This window comes from Macaca thibetana, chromosome 4 (genome assembly GCF_024542745.1).
Source record: "Macaca thibetana thibetana isolate TM-01 chromosome 4, ASM2454274v1, whole genome shotgun sequence".
In the NCBI taxonomy this organism is placed as follows: domain Eukaryota; kingdom Metazoa; phylum Chordata; class Mammalia; order Primates; family Cercopithecidae; genus Macaca; species Macaca thibetana.
The window spans coordinates 158,612,656-158,636,212 of record NC_065581.1 but is presented as its reverse complement, the minus strand read 5'-3'; the positions used below and the strand labels follow the sequence as shown (position 1 = coordinate 158,636,212).

General features: G+C 40.3%; 1 protein-coding gene across 1 annotated transcript in view; it reads right to left on the bottom strand.

Annotated features, from left to right (window-relative positions):
* SLC22A3 (solute carrier family 22 member 3) overlaps positions 1-23,557 on the bottom strand; it is a 101,043-nt gene that overhangs the window by 54,442 nt on the left and 23,044 nt on the right. The window contains exon 2 of the mRNA XM_050789222.1: positions 716-819. Coding sequence (XP_050645179.1) covers positions 716-819 — 104 coding nt within the window. The remainder of the gene's footprint in view (positions 1-715; positions 820-23,557) is intronic.

The window sequence follows — 23,557 nt, the reverse complement described above, 5'->3', positions numbered from 1 at the left end:
TCCTGCTAAGGGGGATAGAGAGGAATATTAAATTACCGCAAGTATTTTCATAGTTAGAATTGGGATAAAAATAGAGTTAAACATGAATACAATAACTAGCATCAATAATGTTAAGGAAGAAGAAAATTTAAATACAAAGCATGACTGTCTTGAATATATACACTCACCATGCCTGCCATTGGGCAGTTGCATTTATGAATACAACATAATAGAAAAAAAACTCCTTTAATAGATTTTGGAAAAATGTTTTTTTCACAGAGTTTCACATTTATAGGAAAAATATAAGGATATCTTTAAAAAAATTAGGTGAAACAAATTTGGAATAGGCCGATCTTATGACTAAATTAATAAAACCACAACCAGTAAGTTGTTACTGAAGCACATCGAATTGATTGATTCTATAGTATCCAGCACAACAGTGCATCAACCCAATTATGATGTTCCTGCTTTGGAGGTCTGTGTTTTCATTCCGATGCTCTCAGACCTACTGGGAATAGCCTCAGACCTTTGTGCAGTTCAAGGAATAAGGAAATGAAGTTTGAGAAGAAAAGATTTAGTCAAACCAAACAAGTGTGAATGTCATGAATGATGAAATCAAGAATTGTTTGCGAATTTAGCAAAAAGACTGTTTTAATAGTTAACAGAAAACATTTTTCTCCCCATATTAATGCATGGTGTTATAGTGACATAAAATGGCAGTTACATCGGTGTCTACCTGTCCGCTGCATAGCCTAAAGTGAATGCTCCAGTCAGGAAGCCAAGGTTCAGGATGGCTTGGGTAAGGTCCAGCATCCATGCATTGACACAGACAAGGTCAAACTGAGAAAACAAAGAAAACACACATGGAGACATGCCAGAATGCTGATCTTCAAAACACCTTATCTTTTGTACAGATCAGTGATCTGTCAACGTTTTTGCTCATATACTCCTTAAATAAATTTTGAAAATGTATCACATGCATATGTTTACAGTAACATATAAATATTCTTTGTCAGTTTAAATAACTGTAAAGGATGTAATTTTCAGTATACTATAAATACTGATATTTAAAAATAATGTTGTTATAACATCGTTCTTTTTCTTTTTTTCATTTTTTTTTTTTTTTGAGATGGAGTCTCACTCTGTCACCAGGCTGGAGTGTAGTGGAGTAATCTCTGCTTACTGTAACCTCTGCTTCTCGGGTTCAAGAGATTCTCCTGCCTCAGCCTCCTGAGTAGCTGGGACTACAGGCATGTGCCACCACGCCCATCTAATTTTTGTAGTTTTGGTAGAGATGGAGTTTTACCATGTTGGCCAGAATGGTCTCAATATCTTGACCTCGTAATCTGCCCACCTCAACCTCCTAAAGTGCTGGGATTATAGGAGTGAGCCACCGTGCCTGGCCAACATCATTCTTTTTTAGTGTATTGAATAGAACAGGGGTTCCCAACCACTGAGTCACAGAGCAGTACCAGTTTGTGGCCTGTTAGGAACCGGGCCGCACAGAAGGAGGTGAGCAGCAGTGGGCCATGAGCATTACTGCCTGAGCTCTGCCTCCTGTCAGCTCAGCAGCAGCCTTAGATTCTCAAAGGAGCATGAACCCTATTGTGAGCTGCTCATGGAATCTGGGTTGCGCACTTCTTATGAGAATCTAATGCCTGACGATCTGAGGTAGAATTGTTTCATCCTGAAACCATCTCCCCCAACACCCCTACTCCCTCCATCCATGGAATAATTCTTCCACAACACTGGTCCCTGGTGCCAAAAAGGAAGGCACGGCTGCAATAGAGTATGAATATTATAGCAATCGGACACCTGATAGCAGGTGTCCGATTGCTATAAACAGACTGTTCTTTAACAGTCTGAAATTTGACATCAATTTTTTTCTCTTTGAACTCTTATTTTCGTTTCCACAGACTTTTATTCTAATGTAATATATTTTGTGTAGAAAATGTTTTATAGGTTTTGTCACCATACTTCTATGTACAATAAGTTACATATATAAATTGACATTTAATTTTTAAAATTTTCCTGTGTCAATAAGGCTTTAAATATTGGATTTTTTTCTGATTGGGTTATAATTACAACTACTTTTAGACCATAATTGATAAAAAATATAAGATGTAATAAATTTTAAGAAATAATTATTATGCAGAAGTAAAATTTTGTCAGAAATGTACATCTCCATGGCCAGAAAAATGTTAAGGGAGTCTACGTTTTTCTAGTTAGGTCATGAAATTAGTGGATATATTATTTATTACTAGAATGAGTTAGGGCTCAAAATTAATTCTATTTCTGGTTTTCATTTTTATAAATTTATGGGCCAAGAAGACTTTTCCGTATAAATAAATCAGTGGGAATGGAGGGAGTTCTGTTACAGAAATGTTACTCAATTCTTTAACCTCCTTCTCAGCTATATGCCAAGATTCACAGTGATCTATCACCAAATTATTATTATTTTTTTATTAGCCAGCATGTCATGTAAGTTCTCCCACAGTTCTGCTCTAAGGAAAAAAAAATGGAAACCATCAGACTTACAAAAAGTTGTTTGATTAAGTCATTAGTCATTTATATTTACTTATAATTAGTCTTACATTAAGAAAGGTACTTTTCTAATACTGGAACAATATGTCAAATTGTCCCATTGTTTGATGCCCTGCAGATTTTAAAACTTCAAGTCAGTGCCTCAGAGTGAGATGAGAGAGAGGCATGATTAACTTTGCCAAGTGGGAAAAGTACAATTTTGGATAGGAACCCGCGTCCTTAAGAGGGACATGTTCTTAGACAAATTTGTTATGGGAAAGAGGACAAATGTAAGTTGAGGATCTGAAAACTGGCTCCCTTAAAATTATCCAGGCCCACAATTCCTGGGATCATCTTTTCAAATCTCCAAGTGGTATGCTTACCCCAGTTTCATGCTGCAGTCTAACCACAGCATTAGACCCTAGCATGAAGAGAAAATTAATGTGGTTGGAATATGAATTGTGAGGAGTCTCATAAATACATACTCATAAGGAAAGTATCATATTTACTTATAAAGTCCAACTTCTTGCCTTGATTTTACAGCTAATGACCTGTCACCTAACATAGCTGGAAGAAATTTGGAGGCAGTAGTAGTCGGCCTCTCACAGAGTTGCTGAGATGATCGGTCGAGATGTAAGAAGTAAAGAGATTTACAGATATGCGTAATAGTTGTAATCATCGTCATTTTAAAGGATTTTTATTACCAATTTTGGTTTTTCAAGGTACAAAAATTTTATTTTAAGTAAACAAGGTGATGATTATCTATCTGAAATAATTTCTCATTGGAATTAAGCAGGCAAAGAATGTACCTAAAATAAAAGTACATAAAATTTCAGAAAGCAAACAGTGAAATCAAACTACCAGCAGAAATGCAATATTTACTTTGGAAAAGTATCAACCAGTGTCAAATATAAAAACCCAAACAGTAGAATTTACTTCTTCCATCTGTACTTCAAACAGCTGAGTTAGCTAGCTTAGGGAACCAGGGGTGCTTTTTGTAGATGACATACAAGGCCTATCAAGAGCTTGCCTTTTAATACATGTATTCAGCTGCTTTTGAACTATGTGAATTAAAATGCCCCCAAAATATTCTTTAAAACCATAAAATATTCTTTAATATAATACTGATTATCTTCTTGACTGTCCCATAAAATAAATAGTCAAATAGTATTTGTCTCATATTCGATATGTAAATAAGAACTAATTTAAAATAAATACTTCAATGATTAAAGTGCAGCGATAACACAACATTTTCTAAAGCTCATGATGGGCATCTGGGCCAGATACTGCCTGCCCTTCTGTGTTGTCTTCTGTACCTCAGGGGACTACATTTCTCAGATTCCTTTACTGGCAGAGTTCTGTGTAGGCTGCACCAGTAGGGAGCTAGCGCGAGATCAGAAGGTAGGAGGGAGGTAGTGGACATTCTGCTTCTGGTTGTGGCAGCAGCTCCAGCTCCAATACTGACAGTGGTGGCTGTGGGAGTCAGCCAGGGCCCCACGTGCCTGGTCACATGGGGGCAAAGAGATATTGTCCCACAGGTGCCAGCTTTGTAATGGCCACCCAGCAGGGCAGGGACTGACCACCAAGACACTGCAGGAACTGTCCTTCCCGACCTCTGTCCTCTCCTTCTTCTTCAGCTCTTCCAAAACAGCTCAAATCCTAACCCTTTTATTAAATTCCTCTCTGGTTAAAATACCTAGCCTAGTTTCTGTTGTTTTGGTTTTTTTTGTTGTTGTTGTTTTCTTGTTTTTTTGAGATGGAGTCTTGCTCTGTTGCCCAGGCTGGAGTGCAGTGGTGTGATCTCGGCTCACTGCAAGCTCCGCCTCCCAAGTTCATGCCATTCTCCTGCCTCAGCCTCCCGAGTAGCTGGTACTACAGGCGCCCACCACCATGCCCAGCTAATTTTTTTGTATTTTTTAATAGAGATGGGGTTTCACTGTGCTAGCCAGGATGGTCTCAATCTCCTGACCTCGTGATCTGCCTGCCTCGGCCTCCCAAAGTGGCCTGGTTTCTGTTTTTGTGACGGGATCTTGCCATTTTTCAAAAGTAGAAAATAAAACAACAAACAAAGTATGTGTTGCTAAAGAAATGCACACACATCCACACACGCTTGTGTTTCCTGTACAGGGAATTGCAGGCCCAAGGATTGAAGGGCTTGGTGTTGACTCTCGCTCATAGAGTCAGGGAACAGACCTCTGCCTCTAGGGTCTGACGCTTCCTAATCAGCTCTCAGCGTGCTGCCTGCCTGCTGATGCAACAGCTCTGGGCCTGTGATGTGTCTTTCGTGTTTAAAGAGAGGTTAGCGGGCACCAAAGCCATGAGCTTCACAGGCTAAGTCCTTCTTTCTGATATAAAGTACTAAAAGCTTGGTGTAGTTCCTAGGGAGACCTAAAACCCACCTCTTGTCAGTGGGAGATCATTGTGAATCACCAACAATTTACTTAAGTCTGAATCAAAGGTGCACATTTATGTCCTTCTCCTAAGGCAATCTATGTGGAACAACTGAGGCATCTCCTATTTTTTTTCAAAGCATACACATGCAAAAACATTAAGCAATTTTAAATGTTCATAAATCTATGTGTACCCATTCTGTTACTTATTAATCTTCAAAGTCAATTTTACACAAAGAAAAAATGCCTTTTGGCGTGAGCAGAAAGTCAGTCTGATAAAAGACTCAAACAACTGTTCTCATAATGTAAGGATTACATTGCTTCGTTTTGCACAAAGCCTGAGTAACTGTAGCCAAATGAGAAACTTTTGAAGGGTTTCCAAGTGAGGGTTTTTCTTAGCTTTTTTCATTGTTAAAATCCAAATAGACATTATGTTAATTTGAGTTGTAATGATGAAATACTGGGACAAGTAATTGTTCGATATATGCTAAAGTTGTAATTTCTAAATTATCCTTAAAACAAGAGCAACAAAACATCTCCCATTTACAAAGGTCAAAAGTAAGAAGTAAGGGAGAAAATAATGCAAGTATTCGAAAGGCTTAGAAACTCAGGAGAGGGGCCTCATTTGCTCCTTGGACCATAGGGAATGGATCCAGGTGGCCATCAGTTGGATTTTTCCACTGGGGTCTAGGTTAGCCCTCTTTGACAAATTCTCACTTAAGAGATTCTAAGGTTAGACAATAGCACAGTATTTTACTTTAGTTATGAGCCATGAGAAATAGCACTCATTTGCGATGTGCATTGTTCTAGGAGGAGGAAGTCTCTGAAGTCAAATTACAATATCTATGTGCTTCTGTTTTAATTTTCTAGGGATGAGTTGTCAATGGAACCTTTCCTAATCAGCTCTTAGCTTGAAAACAGGAGTCATTAACGTCTTCATTCATGTTAAAAATAACAATAATAATAATAATCATCATCATCATCATCACTGACACTGTCAGGTGTGGTGTGCTCCTGGCTACATTTTGTATTGGCCAAAGCAATGACATGTAGACCTCCATGGGCAACTTCCATTTTTAATCAACCACACAGTACCATAACAGAGCCTAATAATGGCTAAAAATTATAGTAATCATAAATAATTATTTAGTGTGGGTTTCCATGAGGAAAAAGGATGTCGTTATTAATTCAGGTCACCATGAAAAAATTTTAACATGATCTGATAGCATTATTTGGGCACTTTCATTTAATATCAAAAAGTTAACACTTCTTATACTGCAGGTATAAAAAGTAATCATCAGGTATGTTGGAGATCACCCCAATTTGGTTTGCCTGGCATTATGCCGACAAGGCTGGGAGGAACACCTTGTTTCTGCCCGTGGGAGGAACTTGTTATATAGTTTGGGAGCCAAGGTCAATTTATGTGAAGCAAATGTAGAGCGGCTGAGATCTAAACAGAATGGAATCCACTAAATGTAAGAGAACCTCAGACAAAGAAATGGCCCGTGGTGGCAAGAGCAGCTGGAGACTTGAAGAAGGTGGGACCAGAGCAGGTCCTACAATGAGCTGGATTTAGACAGAAATCAAAGGGAAAAGAAGGGCACTGAAGACAGGATGAGGAGCAGACCTAGGCACAGAGACAGAAACGTGGGTGCCAACAAGGTTGTGCCTGGCACGTGGCTGGGAAGTACAGCGTTTTAAGCTGGGCAGCCGCTTCTCCCCATCCTACCTTTGATGGGGAAGGGAGTGTTGGTCCAGGGCCAAGACAGGAAAACAAGGGGATCTGCAATGATTGTCCAGAATAGGGAGATTTAGTTTAATGCAGAGAGGCGTCATTATGAGATACAAGCTCTTAGATCCTCACTTGTCATAGAAGCTGTTCTCTAAGGTTCATAACTACCAGGCTTTACTGTAGGTTAGGCAGCTAAGCTTTGAAATAGGATGGAGCGATGTCTTCTAAATGCATCGCTTTTTGTCTAAACTTGTGAAACTGGGAGACATGAAAGTATTAAATCTGTTTGAATAATAATTCCTGCCATTTATTAACTTCTGCCCTTGGTGACTCATCCTCAGGTTGTACAAGATGTGTATCTTGTGATACGTCAGCCCCTCTCTGTCCAGGCTGTTTTATTTCTTTGTAGTGAAGGCTTGCAGTTACACATCTTAAAATGTTTACGATTTCTCTAAATAACTGAGACTGTCTAAAGATGAGAAGAAGATGAAAGTTTCTAAATATGTGCAGGGTCCTCCTGGCAAAGATGAATCCCGGTTCTGGAGCCAGACAGCCTGGATGTCTTGACTTGGCTGCTCCCAGCTCTGTGTCCTCTGGCGATTTTCCAACATTGTTGACCCTTGTGTTCCTATCTGTAAGACGAAGAGCTGGAATGAAGAGTCATTGGTATAATATATATAAAGTACTCAGCCCGGTGCCTGAGACATAGTAACTGTCCAACAAATGTTACCAATTGCATTATAATCAGTGATGTAATACTGATGATAATAAACAATATATATATAGAATTACTTGAGGTAAATGAAAAAATGCCTGAGCCCAACTCCAGTCCAATTAAATAGGATCTAGTCTAATATGCAGTTGATATAGAGGTTATCAACTATTTACCTGCTGGAAGATAGTTAATTTCAGTATATTTTGTTGGATTAGTGTCCCTGCCCCAACACCCTACATTTTAAGTCCGCCTGAAACCTCAGACTTTGACTTTTGGAAATAGGGTCTTTGCAGATGTAATGAGTTAAGATGAAATATTGCTGCATCAGAGCAGGCCCTAGTTCAATGACAGGTATGCTTCGAAGAAGAGAAAACAGAGACACAGCCACATACAAGAACAAGGTCATATGAAGCCAGAGACAGAGATTGGGGTGATGCATCTACCAGCCAAAGAGTGCCAAGGACTGGCAGCGGTGCTGGAGCCAGGAGAGAGGCATGGAGCAGACCCTCTCCTAGAGCCCAAGAGACAGCATGGGTTCAAAGCATTGAGAGACACTGCTATGCACATTAACAAAATAAGCCGTAAGAAATAGACCTTGGCTTCCAATTCCTAAAGGTCACTGGGTCACAGATTTATGGATTCCTGTCTCTCCCCATTCCAACTGAAAGATACATTAACACAAATTCCAAGCCACAGATAGAAACTAGAGAAAGGTCAGGCCCACAGACCCAATAGTTGGGGAAGTTTTGACAGAGAGCAGAGCAGGCAGGAGCCACGTCATCTGTCCCAGGCAAGGGAGCCTGCGAGGGAGGTGAACAAGGATTTATGGCTCCCTTTTACTGTTCCCCTTCACTAACAGCTTCTGCACTGGCTGCAAGGCAGAGGAAGGCTGCGGGGAGGATTCTGGGATCCGGTTGTGCAGGAGCCCATGGGTCCAGCTGCCCACAGTAGGGCCGAGGAAGCTTGCCCGGGGTGCAGGTGTGTGTTGAGGGACTGGAGGCCACGGGGCAGGCAGTACAGAGGTCAGTTGCTGAGCACCTGAAGGGAGGGCTTACCTCCTTCCCTAACTGTCTTGTTCAGCCCCATCAAACTCTCACAAGGAAGAGTGGCCAGAGCTCCTGAACCCATGGTATCTCCCGCTGAGCTCCGCCAACCAGAAAAAAATACAGTGACTGGGAAGCGAAAGAATTGAACAAGACACTGTGTCTCCCATGACAGAATGCAGTGCACCTACTACACCGAACAAACTCTGTCCATCTACAAGTATGAGGAGAAGATGCCGGCCAGACAGGGCAGCAGGCTCAGCACGATTCTTCAGAACAGCAGAACTGGAGAAAATGATTCCATGCACAACAGTACGCAAGAAACAAGAAGTAACTAAAAACCTGAATTCATACTTTCAGTGAGACACAAGAGTCTGTTGCATTGATAAAATGAGAGAATTAATCATGAAAAAGGAGCATCCTGCACCAAGGAATCATTGGAGATGAAAATTATAACTGCTGAACTTAAGAACACTGGGAGGCAGGGAACTGCACACCGGCGGCTGGAGGAGAATGAGCAGGACCCGGAGCGCTGGTTTGATAAATGCACCAGGAACCTGAGAGCACAAGCCACAGAGGAGGAGCCTGCGAGACAAGAGGAGGAGCCCAGAGAAAGGCCGCTGTGTGCAGCCTGCTTTCCCTGCACGGGAAAGAGGGGAGAGAGACATGATGAGGCACACAGATAAAGTCCACCATGTGGAGATGGCTTCCCCCGGGTGGGAAAGAGGAGAGCAGAGACACAATGAGGTCCGCAGAGAAATTCTGAGGGTAGAAGGCAGGTGGGAGTCGAGCAGCAGGTCGTGGAGGGAACACTTAGATCCCCTTCCCACCCAGCCTCACAGACCGCTGGGGCTGCTTAGGGGAACCAGAGATCTGGGAACCTGGATGCTCCTCTTAAAGCTTGCACGATTCTCTTCTGTTCAGCCCACTGGCACCCCTGGCTTAGAAACACCTGAGTCTTTCCTGGTTTCTAAGCTGCGAGTTGCCCCTCCCCAAACGCTCCTGTCTCCCGCCTTCCTCACCCTTAGTGTGAGATTCCAGTTTCTCTGCTGAACTAAGCCAATTATTGTCTATATTTATTGAGATGGACAGACGTCATATCAATAATTTTTACATTCTGAGTAAAAATTAAAATCAGATTATGAAACTGGGAATATGATTCCATTGGTGTAAAACACCCTGAATTTATGTATATACAATCATCCTCAGGAGATGACCATAATCTGGGGATTCGTTCTAGGACCCTCCTTGGATACCAAAATCCACAGTTTAAGTCCCTGATACAAAATGATGTAGTATTTGGGCCAGGCATGGTGGGTCACACCTGTAATCCCACCACTTTGGGAGGCCAAAGTGGGCAGATCACCCAAGGTCAGGAGTTTGAGACCAGCCTAACCAACGTGGGAAAACTCCGTCTCTACTAAAAATACAAGAATTAGCTGGTCCTGGTGGTGTGTGCCTGTAATCCCAGCCACTCAGGAGGCTGAGGCAGGAGAATTGCTTGAACCCAGGAGGCAGAGAATGTAGTGAGCTCAGATGGCACCACTGCACTCCAGCCTGGGCGACAGAGCGAGACTCCATCCCCCCCACCAAAACTGATGTAGTATTTGCATATAACCTATGAATATCCTTCCATGCACTTTAAATTATCTCTAGATTATTTATAATACCTAATACAACATAGCTATGTTTATAGTTGTTGTATTGGTTTTTATTTATATTATTTTTATTATGTTATTTTTATTGTTTTTTAAAACATATGTTCTATTCCATGGTTGGATAAATCTGTGGATGCAGACCCTGTGGATAAGGAGGGCAGACTGGACACTGAAATGTCAGAAGAGGACACCTATTAAACTGATCTAAAGTTCTGAGTGATTGGATGAATGGTGAGTTTGTTTTCATATTTGTGTTTTATCCATTTCTTTTTGTATTGAGTGTGTTTTATTTTTGTGTAGTTTTACAAAAATATAAAACTATATTCACTTTGGAAAAAAAGAAATTCTATATATAGAATATAAAGTCACACATTAGGAGGGTGGGGAAGGAGTTTTCATTGAGGGAAATAAAGTGTAGTGAGCATAGCAAGAGGAAAGGGGGAAGGGTCCCCCAGGGTCAGATGCAATATCTATCAGAGGCTGATTTGGTGTCCAATGGAGTGGGGTGCTCTTTCTGACAACTATATTTGAAGTAGTTATTAGTGGGAATTGGGATAAGTTGAGTGGGGTGGGCAGACTGCCTTTAAAAGTCTTTCAAATGATATTTGGTTTCACTTGAAACTTAGAAAATAATTTAAAATGTGAAAACACTGAGGTTAACCAAGAACCTCTCTCTAGGTACAGTTAATTCTGTATGGCCTAAGGCAAGTTCGCTCATACTGCTGACAAATCCAGTTGTGTACATGAGTGTTCCTGGCATAGTGCAGCCCTAATTCACTGCCATTCCCTCATGACTTGAAGCCTAATGCACAGGCAGAGCTTGGATTTTGTGTGCTGGACTCCTTGATAGTGGTTTTTTGTGGGGTTTTTTTTCTTTCCATTCTTAAGATTGGGCCATTTTTAAAATCCATTGTAAATTTCATTTATTCTTGCTTCTGCCATCTCCAATCTGCTATTGAGACTGTTTAGCAAGTTTGTTATTTCAATTATTGTACTTGTTCAGCTCTGGAATTTCCATTTTTTAATAATGTAATTTCTCTGTTGAGATTCCCTATCTACTCATTCATTAAGACAACTTTTCCTTTAATTCTTTTAGTGCCCTTTGGTTGAACATATCTACAACAGGCGCTTTGAAGCCTTTGACTACTAAATTCAACATGGAGGTCTCTTTAGAGTCAGTTTTGGTTGACTGACATTTTCCATCCTCTCCCAGCCCCTGGCATTATCACATTCCCGTTTTCCTTGCATTACTTACTGGCTTGATATATCAAAGGACAGGGCCTAAATCTAGCAGATAATAGTCACTGCAGCCTTTCTGAGTCCTTACTCTCCTGGTGATCATTGGCTTATTGTTCTGGTAAGAAGTTAGCTGACCTGGACTCAAACTACAAACTCTGCTCTCTTGTGATATGTAGCAACTGATAAAACCCTAAATTTTTCAGCTTCTGCAGTTGCTTTGTTTCAGGCTGGCTTCCTGGAGTCTCCCTTATATTTGCATAAGCTGGTGGTCAGCCAAGTATTGGGAAAGAGTTTATATTCAGATTTGAGGGTTCATCCTGTCTGTGGTTCTCCCATTTCTGGGGAAACTTGCCCTCCTAATTTCTAGCTAGTGTGCCAGTTTTAGGCTCTGTTCTCTTACATCTTTAGCCAGCAGGGTCTCAGCTTCCTATCACCCAATGTGCACATGGATTCAGGAAATGTACTCAGTTAATAAGTGAATAAATGGATCTGCATTTTTATTTCTTTTCTAGTCATACTGGATGAAATTGGGAATCAGCATGCTTTGGCTCTTGTAATATAATACAATACCTACAATATTGCCTGCTTCCACATTTAAAAATTACAGGAAATGTGCTTTCAGACTACAAAATAATTCTAAAATAAATGATTTATTTTATTAAGAAGACTAAATAATTCCTACCATTATACATATGTCCTTTAGATTTTTTAACTTAAAATTTTTCTCCATTCTTAAATATTTTTCTCCATTCCACTGTACTCACTGGAAATATAACTAAATGAAGTATTATTGTCACCACATGTAATGCTGGAGTCTCAGAGGTAGGATAGTTCTAGTACTGTCTTTGATCCCAACCCCAACACATCACCCTAAGTAGGTTTTTGGTTCTACTTTCCATTGGTAGAAAAATGATGGCTGAAAATAGACATCATAATAATCTCTTTGCTAATAAAAGGCCCCTATTATTCCTCTTCATAATAAATTTATGAAAAGAAAATCAATGAGTTTCCATTAAACCACTTCTTTCTTAGGCCTAATTAAGTGTGTGTCTCAATTTATGTGTTAAACCTTGAAGATATTGTAGTATAACTTTTAACTATTAGTGTTTAAACAATATACTCATATACCTTCCCTTTAGAACAGTGTTAATTAGAGTTGTGCACAGTGTCCAACTCACACTTTTCCCAGTATTCTCATTTCCAGAGACCACGGTCAGCCTTGAATACTGGAGAGAGGAATCAGCTTCTGTTGTACGTTACTCCATGGTATGAGTCATAACTCCTATTTGAAGTTCAAGTTTCAGAATGCATGCTTCCAAAAATGTGTCTGCTGATATGCTTTTAAAAAGTGTTACATCAATGTACAGATAAAAGACCTTCAGGTACTGTCTTTATAAGATACTACTAACGTAACAATCCACCATAGAGTAAGAACAGCTCCTACATGTGGTATTAGGAAGGAATGCCTTTTTTGTTTTTTTGCCTTGGAAATGAGATTATCCCTGCTTTGATTAAAACCTTCAGTAGCTCCCCACTTTTACAGAATAAAGTTTGGGCTTTTTAAATTTATTTCAAGGCCTTTCTCATTGTATCCTGGCAGTTTTTTCAAATCCTATCACCTTCTCGGCTGCACTGGTATGTTCACCAATATTTGAATTATGTTTACCTTTCTGAGCTTCCAGCTGTTCTCTGTCAGAACCTTCACAGATATCTGGCTCAGTTCGCTCTAGAAGCTGAACACCTCAATTGTGACCACGTATCTTGAATTTTCTGGAAAAGTCCCAATGCCATTGTATCTTTAATCTCTAAAATGAACTTGGCACTTCTCAGTCTATGTGTCCCTGTTTTTTTGGTTCAGAAACAATGTTTACTACAACGTTATCATTCTATGTCATCAGATTAAAAAGCTGATAAAAAGCAAATAATTTTTAAAAGACTATTGCACATAACTTAATTTTTTGAAAATTTAAATAACATAGTGACTCTATAGAAATTAGAAGAAAACAACAGAAATCATTATCACTTGCATTTCCACTCTGATACGCATATTTTTCTAGACTTTTGTCTATGTATTTATGCATATGTATATGTTTTATAAAGACAAAGTTATGTTCTATTAGTATTTTAGATGAGTTACATGTGATTTGTGAGTCTGCGAATCTTTCATATCATCATAAAAGGTTGCATTTAGTATATTGTGTATATGATCATAATTCTCAAACCAATCCTTTATTTTGGAAAAGAGATTACATGCCTTTATTTTTCATTATTGTTACAGAAACACATTGAAAACCTGTTTTCAAAAAAGGGACACTAAACCTAGAAGAATTTGGAACTATAGTCAAGCAATAGCAAGCAAAATATGCATTGGGTACAAAAATTAAATTATAATTTCAGTTTATTATTCCAGTTGTTTATAAACCTCACATTTCAACTTATTCTAAAACAAGTTTTTAAAATATTATGTAACATAATTTGGAAGTTTATGTAGATTACAGATTCGTTTGTGAAATGCCTACACAGATCTTCTAAAATAAATACACTTGAGTATATTCTATAAATATCCATTATTTTCTCCACAAAGTTTTTAGCCTCAATATGTCAAAAATATGATACAGGATCTGTCTAGATAAGCCTCAGTTTAATTATAGTGATTACAACTTCTTCATGTAATTGAGTTTGTATCTCTTATATGACAATAATCCTCTGAAATAATTAGGAGTTTTAAGGACTTTAGAAGGGTGTGATAAAGACATAAAAATGACTCAATATTTTTGAAAGAAGCCTGTCCAGACTCAATGATGGGAGAAATAAAATCTGGTGACATACTCAGTATATATATATTTCAGATGTATTGATCTTCATATGACTTGTGAGCACAGGTAAGAAATGAAACACAAATCAAAAAAACATGGCAAGAACAGAGCACCAGTCATAGCTCCTTGCTTTCTGATGACTCTAACTGCAATAATTCATGGTGGCTGGTTTGTATTTGGAATTACACAACAATTAGCCAAAAATGGGCCAAGTGTTTAATAATGGTAAGTACTAAAAAGCAAAACTAAACACACAGGATAATAATAAAGCAGAGTTTCACTGGTTTTTATGGTTCTTTGGTTTGGAAAAAGAAAGGTACTAAATTAACCCATCAGCAAGAAAGAGACTTTGGGACTTTACTGTTGCAAAAAGTAGTTCTATCACATTTAGTTGGCATTTTGAAAAGAGTGTCGGAGGATATTCTTTGGCTACTAGAAATTTTCCTCAAATACAGAGAAAGTGACATTGGGCAGCTTTGTGCATTCTAAGACCCCATGTAAGGAGAAGGAGCAGTACTACAGCCATCACAATGCAGAGAAGGTGCCAAGGGAGAGTAAAACAGATAGAGGAAAAGCATTAAAAAGTACATTTTTAAAAAACCTCAGAATGAGTTTCACTATCCCTTTCGAGGAAAGGAAAAATATGGACAACTCTCCCTCCTTGCCTTGATGTGAGGGCATGATGCTGAGTTCTGGGTAATTGTTGGGGCTGCTTCCAGGACTTCTAGACTTCAATCTCTTTTGGCAATCTGCCTCCGTAAGATGTCAACGACTGCCTGATCTACAGACGGTCCCCAACTTAGGATGGTTCAACTTGGCGATGTTCGACTTAATGATGGTGTGAAAGTGATATGCACTTAATAGAAATGTACTTTGTTTTTCAATTTTGATCTTTTTCCAGGCTAGCCATATATGCTGGGCAGTGGCAGTGAGTCACAACTGCCAGTCAGTGATACGATCACGAGGGTAAACAACTGATACTATATCCAATAAATTACATGAGCTATTTAACCCTTTATTACAAAATAGGCTTTGCGTTAGATGAGTTTGCCCTACTGCAGGCTAGTGTAAGCACTCTGAGCAATTTAAAGTAGGCTGGGCTAAGCTATGATGTCTGGTAGATTAGGTATATTAAATGCATTTTTCAACTTAAATGATATTTTCAATTTAACAATGGGTGTATCTGGATGTGATCCCATCCTAAGTCGAGGAGCCTCTATATATTACTGTCCACCAGACATTCCATGAAAAGAAATTCTAGGGTAGAGGATGAAAGCCATCATATCTGATTAGATTTTAATTTCTGTCTTTCAACATTACGGTAGCCCTTTTTCTCCACTTGGAAACCACAGTTGCCAAAGATTTTCAAAATCTCATCAGAACATGAAGTAACACATGTACCTTTTAAAGTTAGCCAAAGCCTACATTTTCTAATAAGAACACCCTCTTATGACATAGACAGCCGACCTGATGAAACAACAGCACCAGTGCCATATGAAAATCCACCTTTCCAGAGTATGAAAACTAGCCTACAGAATTTAAATATTTAGTATTTTCTCAGTTTAATGTGTATCTTTTTGAAACTTCTAAAAATCATTGACTTTTATATAAATACCAGACAGCTATATTCTAATTCTACTACCATGTTTTTGAGCTCAACATATTATTGTATAATCTTCACAGGCTCAGTTTTGTTCACACATCAAATTAGGGAACACAAATCAAACAGAACAGTCTTGAAGGCTGGGACTTTCTTGTTCTGATATTTTCTGATGCTGTGAATGTTGAAGGATTATTAAATACAAACACCAGGTTACTCATATCACTGAGAGGATTGCCATTAGATTAGGAGACAAACATACAATGAAAAGGTTTACAGGAGGAACATAACACTAAATAAACCAATTTTAAAAAGCAAAAGCTACTGTTAGAATGTGTGAACAAATTTCCACAGGTTAAAAACAGTGAGCTGATTCAAACAAACAAAAATCTTTGAGCCAAACCTACGTTTTCTTAGCAGCTTCTGCAGAGGGCCCCTCTTCCTCTTGTGTCTTGCATCCGCTTTTACTTTGTGTTTTGTTCTTTTGGTGGATTGTGTTTGAGAGCAAGAGTAAGTGAGACTTGACCACAGAATTATTTTCATAACATTTCCAATTGATTGGAATCAGGAAAAGAGACTTGAGAAAACTCTTAATCTTAGGAGAGTTTTGGCCAGGTTTTCTGGGCAAAGAGCTTCAAGGAAGTCCACTCCAGCCTTAAGACAATAGGATTATTGACAGAAGTCAACCTGGAGATGGAAGCTTTGTAAACATTTCCCTGTCTGTCTTTCTGTCTTTCTTTCTTTCTTTCTTTCTTTCTTTCTTTCTTTCTTTCTTTCTTTCTTTCTTTCTTTCTTTCTTTCTTTCTTTCTTTCTTTCTTTCTTTCTTTCTTCCTTTCTTCCTTTCTTCCTTTCTTCCTTTCTTTTTTTTTTTGAGATAGAGTCTCACTCTGTTAGCTGGAGTGTCTTGGCATGATCTCAGTCCACTGCAACCTCCACCTTCTGGGTTCAAGCAATTCTCCTGCCTCAACCTCCTGAGTAGCTGGGACAATAGGTGCCCACCACCACACCCAGCTAATTTTTGTATTTTTAGTAGAGCTGGGGTTTCACTATATTTGCTAGGCTGGTCTTAAACTCCTGACCTCAAGTGATCTGCCCACCTCGGCCTCCCAGAGTGCTGGAATTACAGGTGTGAGCCACCACGCCCGACCACAGTTCCCTGTTTCAACTGGAGAGTTTATAATTATTTGATTGGCCAAGCCTGCAGACCGAACTTTGTTATCAAGCTCTGAAGAGCTCTGCCTGTGGAAAGATCTTGTTTCTAGTCTCCCTGCCCCCACACCAACAGCATCTTCCCCAAATTCTTTAGGATACCCAAAGCTGTCCTTGCCAGGTGTTGGATGTGATGGAGTGAGAGAACTGGCCTATCCCACGACTGAGATGCATGTTGATTCTGCCAGATCCAGGGCAAAATTAACTTCTCACCCAGGACTGCCATTCTAATTTGTCATGGGACCTGAGGTCACATTAATAATAGTTGTGCAAAGTCCCAAATTGATAATATTTGCTTCTTAATACATTTTACAAATAATTGTTTTCATTTGGCTACTTGGAGTTATTAAAACAAAAAATATATATACAGGGACTTCATGATGACCCAGCTTTAAGGCCTCACAGAGCTAAAAGGAGGTGCCTCTCTGGGATGGCTCCCTGAATATACTTTAACAGAGCAAGTAGCATAGAGTGATGCAGCAACCTTCAACAATTGAGCAATTTTTATTTTACATATTGAGGTGTTCGGGTGAATAAATATACAGGTAGATGCCTAATCACAAGTGCCATGGCATGCTTCAACTCTAAAATCTACTAGCTAAAATTCACTTTCTAAAAAATTTTAGTTTAGTTTAAGTTCTGGGATATATGTGCAGGTTTGTTACATAGGTATACATGTGCCAAGGTGGTTAGCTGCACCTGTCAACCCATCATCTAGTTTTAAGCCCCGCATGCATTAGCTCTTTGTCCTGGTGTTCTCCCTCCGCTTGCCCCTCTCTGCACCATCCTGTCCCCCTACAACCAGGCCCTGGTATGTGTTGTTCCCCGCCTGTGTCCATGTGTTCTCATTGTTCAACTCCCACTTATGAGTGAGAACATGTGGTGTTTGGTTTTCTGTTCCTGTGTTAGTTTGCTGAGGATGATGGCCATTAGCTTCATCCATGTCACTGCAAAGGACACAATCTCATTCCTTTTTATGGTTGCATAGTATTCCATGGCGTACATGTACCACATTTTCTTTATCACTGATGGGCATTTGGGTTGGTTCCATGTCTTTGCTATTATAAAATTCACTTTTTTTGAGACTTCACATTACCTCTCTGTGGGCCAGGCTTTAGATTAGTTGCTCTACATCTCATTAAGTCCTCCCAACAATACTGTGAGGTAGACATGATTATTATCCTCATTGTGCAGGTGAGAAACCCAAGGCTTAGAGGGTTTAAAAACCTAGTCAGAGGTTCCAAGCTAGTCAGCTGGTGGAAGCCTAAACTCAGACCCCTGACTCCTGGGTCCATACCTCTCAACCCCTGAGAACAGCCATGAACAAAGAAATGCTATTTTTTTCAAACTGCTGAAATATGCATTCTTTATTTAAGCAGGCTCAAGAGATCATTCTTAAAACACTTGTACTTAGGTAAACATACAGTGCAGGAAATATGCAAGACTTTCCCTTGAGAATTAAAAAAAACTTGTCACTGTTCTTTCAATAAATAAGACTTTAATTATTCCTTTCTTAAGTGAGCTACTTTCATCATATATTTGCCAACTGAATATTGTCCCACACTTGCTTAAGTACTTTCTCAAACTGGTATACAGCAAAAAAAATGTTGGTATCTTACCAGTCTGATTTTTCTTTCCCACTAAACACCACTCTGGCAGTTTATATTGCTTAGAACCCATTGCTTGGGGATGGAGGGCAGGAGTGTGGGAAATGTGTAAGCTTTTGATTACAAGAGTTATGCATCTTGGTCTTAAAATTATGTTTGCTTTGCAAAGAAGAGAAGGTTCTGGAATAGAGTGTCTCCTTGGCAGTTTATATGTCTTTATCTTGGCTCAGACTTAGGCCAGACAACAAGCAAGCTGCCCACTGCTAAGATTGCAACTATTCTGTGAAAGCCTATGGGGCATTTCAGAAAGGCAGGGGTCCTGGTTGTGTGCACGGAGGTGAGATCTGGCTTTTCATGAGCCTGATTCCTTCCATTTCTTTCAGGAAATAGAGGAGCAAAGGCATCAAATTTCCAGATCTGGCTTGCTAAATTTCTGGAAAGACATGCTGCCACCAAGGTTTTGGGTGAGCATGTGATTGTTCCTGCCTTCCCAAGTTCACTTTCCCCCTTAGGAAGGAAGTGGTTGTCAGCCTTCTATGCGAGTCAGACAGCACAGTCTGTGTGCGCTCTTGCTCTGTCTCTGTGGAGTGCACCCAGGCAGCAGAGATGCCCCAGCCTCTGGCACTGAACTTGGCTTACAAGTTGAAGGTGGAAATAAGACACACATTCATTTCTTTTAAAAACATCATGCTAAGTCCAGAGGCTGGGACTCTTCCCAGGAAAGGCCTGAATGCCCTGCCCTCCCACTGCCAAGTCTTTCTTTTCTTTTTCTTGTGGCCTTTCTTGATCCTGGTCTGCTCTAACTGGAAAGCCAGGTCCCCAGAGATGGGCCCTGTGGTACTGAGGGGGTGGGAGTCATGGGAAATGTCCCCCATCACCAAAGCCAGGGGCCTCTCCACACACACTGGGTAATTTTGAAGGAGCAGGGATGATGTCTGACTCACAAGACTTTAAAGTATTCAAGATTCTGTATTTTCCACAACCTGAGTGAGGCATGAGCATACAAAGCACAGTGAAAAGACAGTTCATTCATTCATTTATTCATTCATTCATTCAAAAGACTTTCACATGTGGCAAGATGGCTGAATAAGAACAGCTCTGGTCTGCAGCTCCCAGAGAGATCAATGCAGAAGGTGGGTGATTTCTGCATTTCCAGCTGAGGTACCAGCTCATCTCACTGGGACTGGTTAGACAGTGGGTGCAGCCCATAGAGGGCGAGCTGAAGCAGGGTGGGGCGTTGCCTCACCCAGGAAGTGCAAGGGGTTGAGGAACTCCCTCCCCTAGCCAAGAGAAGCCTTGAGAAACTGTCTCATAAGGAACCATGCATTCTGGCCCGGATATTATGCTTTTCCCATGGTCTTCACAACGTGCAGACCGGGAGATTCCCTCGGGTGCCTACACCACCAGGGCCCTGGGTTTCAAGCACAAAACTGGGTGGCCATTTGGGCAGACACTGAGCTAACTGCAGGAGTTTTCTTCATACCCCAGTGGTGCTTCACATGCCAACAAAACAGAACCGTTCACTCCCCTGGAAAGGGGGCTGAAGCCAGGGACCCAAGTGTTCTAGCTCAGTGAATCCCACCCCCACGGAGTCCAGCAAGCTAAGATCCACTGGCTTGAGAATCTTGCTGCCAGCACAGCAGTCTGAAGTCGAACTGGGACACTCAAGCTTGGTGGGGCAGGGGCGTCCATCATTACTGAGGCTTGAGTAGGCGATTTTCCCCCTCACAGTGTAAACAAAGCCTCTGGGAAGTTTGAACTTTACAGAGCCCACTAAAGCTTAGTAAAGCCACTGTAGCCAGACTACCTCTCTAGATTCCTCCTCTCTGGGCAGGGCATCTCTGAAAGAAAGGCAGCAGCCCCAGTCAGGGGCTTACAGATAAAACTCCCATCTCCCTGGGACAGAGCACCTGGGGGAAGGGGCAGCTGTGAGCACAGCTTCAGCAGACTTAAATGTTCCTGCCTGCCGGCTTTGAAGACAGAAGCAGATCTCCCAGCACCGTGCTCAAGCTCTGCTAAGGGACAGACTGCCTCCTCAAGTGATTCCCTAACCCTCATTCCTCCTGACTGGGAGACACCTCCCAGCAAGGGTTGACAGACACCTCATACAAAAGAGCTCTGGCTCACATCTGGTGGGTGCCCCTCTGGGACGAAGCTTCCAGAAGAAGAAACAGGCAGAAATCTTTGCTGCTCTGCAGCCTCCGCTGGTGATACCCAGGCAAACAAGGTCTGAAGTGGACCTCCAGCAAACTCCAGCAGACTTGCAGCAGACGGGCCTGAGTGTTAGAAGGAAACTAACAAACATAAAGGAATAGCATCAACATCAACAAAAGGACATCTACACAGAAACCCCATCAGAAAGTCACCAGTATCAAAGACCAAAGGTAGATAAATCCACAACGATGAGGAGAAACCAGTGCAAAAAGGCTGAAAATTCCAAAAACCAGCACACCTCTTCTCTGCCAAGGGATCACAAGTCCTTGCCAGCAAGGGAATAAAACTAGATGGAGAATTAGAATTACTTTGATGAACTGACAGAAGTAGGCTTCAGAAGGTGAGTAATAACAAACTCCTCTGAGCTAAATGAGCAATGTTCTAACCCAATGCAAGGAAGCTAAGAATCTTGAAAAAAGGTGAGAGGAATTGCTAACTAGAATAACCAGTTTAGAGAAGAACATAAATGACCTGATGGTGCTGAAAAACACAGCACAAGAACTTCATGAAGCATATACAAGTATCAATAGCCAAATCAATCAAGCAGAAGAAAGGATATCAGAGATTGAATATCAACTTAATGAAATAAATCATGAAGACAAGATCAGAGAAAAAAGTATGAAAAGGAACAAACAAAGCCTCCAAGAAATATGGGACTATGTGAAAAGACCAAACCTACGCTTGACTGGTGTACCTGAAAGTGATGGGGAGAATGGATCCAAGTTGGAAAACATTCTTGAGGATATTATCCAGGAGAATTTCCCCAACCCAGCACAACAGGCCAACATTCAAATTCAGTAAATTCAGAACACCACAAAGAAACTCCTTGAGAAGAACAACCCCAAGACACATAATCATCAGATTCACCAAGGTTGAAATGAAGGAAAAAATATAAAGGGCAGCTAGAGGGAAATGTCAGGTTACCCACACAGGGAAGTCCATCAGACCAGCAGTGGATCTCTCTGCAGAAACCCTACAATCCAGAAGAGAGTGGGGGCCAATATTCGACATTCTTAATGACAACAATTTTCATCCCAGAGTTTCATGTCCAGTCAAACTAAGCTTCATAAGTGAAGGAGAAATAAAATCCTTCACAGACAAGCAAATGCTGAGAAATTTTTTTCACCACCAGGCCTGCCTTACAAAAGCTCCTGAAGGAAGCACTAAATATGGAAACGAAAAACCGGTACCAGTTACTGCAAAAATATATCCAATTGTAAAGATCATTGGCACTATGAAGAAACTGCATCAACTAATGGGCAAAATAACCAGCTAGCATCATAATGACAGGATCAAATTCACACATAACAATATTAACCTTAAATGTAAATGGGCTAAATGCCTCAATTAAAAGACACAGACTGGCAAATTAGATAAAGAGTCAAGACCCTTTGGTGAGCTGTATTCAGGAGACCCATCTCATGCGCAAAGACAAACATAGGCCCAAAATAAAGGGATGGAGGAATATTTACCAACCAAATGGAAAGCAAAAAAAAAAAAAAAAAAAAAAAAAGCTGGGGTTGCAATCCTACTCTCTGATATAACAGACTTCAAATCAACAAAGATCAAAAAAGACAAAGAAGGGCATTACATAATGGTTAAGGAAAAATGCAACAAAAAGAGCTAACTATCCTAAATATATGTGCACCTAGTACAAGAGTACCCAGATTCATAAAGCAAGTTCTTAGAGACCTACAAAGAGACTTAGACTCCCACATAATAATAGTGGGAGACTTTACACTGTCACCTCACTTGTAAACAAATTTAAACAAATTTATAAGAAAAAAAAACAACCCCATCAAAAAGTGGACAAAGGATATGAACAGACACTTCTCAAAAGAAGACATTTATCCGGCCAACAAACATATGAAAAAAAAGTTCATCATCACTGGTAGTTAGAGAAATGCAAATCAAAACCACAATGAGATACCATATCAAGTCAGTTAGAATGGCAAAAATTAAAAAGTCAGAAAACAACAGATGCTGGAGAGGATGTGCAGAACTAGGAACACATTCACAGTTGGTGGGATTGTCTTCCACCATTGTGGAAGACAGTGTGGCCATTCCTCAATGATCTAAAACCAGAAATACTACTTGACCCAGCAATCCTACTACTGGGTATATACCCAAAGGATTATAAATCACTCTACTATAAAGATACATGCACACATATGTTTATTATGGCACTATTCAAAATGGCAAAGACTTGGGAACCAACCCAAATGCCCATCAATGATAGACTGGATAAAGAAAATGTGGCACATATACACCATGGAATACTATGCAGCCATGAAAAAGGATGAGTTCATGTCCTTTGCAGGGACATGAATGAAGCTGGAAACCATCATTCTCAGCAAACTAACACAGGAACAGAAAACCAAACACCTCATGTTCTCACTCATAAGTGAGAGTTGAACAATGAGAACACACGGACATAGGGAGGGGAACATCACATACCAGGGTCTGTCCGGGGGTAGGGTACTAGGGGAGGGATAGCATTAGGAGAAATACCTAATGTAGGTGACGGGTTGATGAGTGCAGCAAACCACCATGGCACCTGTATACCTATGTAACAGACCTGCACGTTCTGCACATGTATCCCAGAATTTAAAGTATAATAATGAAAAAATAAAAAGACTTTCACAGCCTGCTCCTGGGTGGGAAGCATGTTGTTGTGCACTGAGGGCTACAGAGACTGGGGTTAGGTTTGCTAGAAGCTTCCAGGTGAGCCCCAGTGATGTGATACATGAAATAGAATACAAAAGATGATCTGTGTAAACCCACAAGAGAAACACAGAATGCGATAAAAGCACAGAAGAGGGAGACAAGAT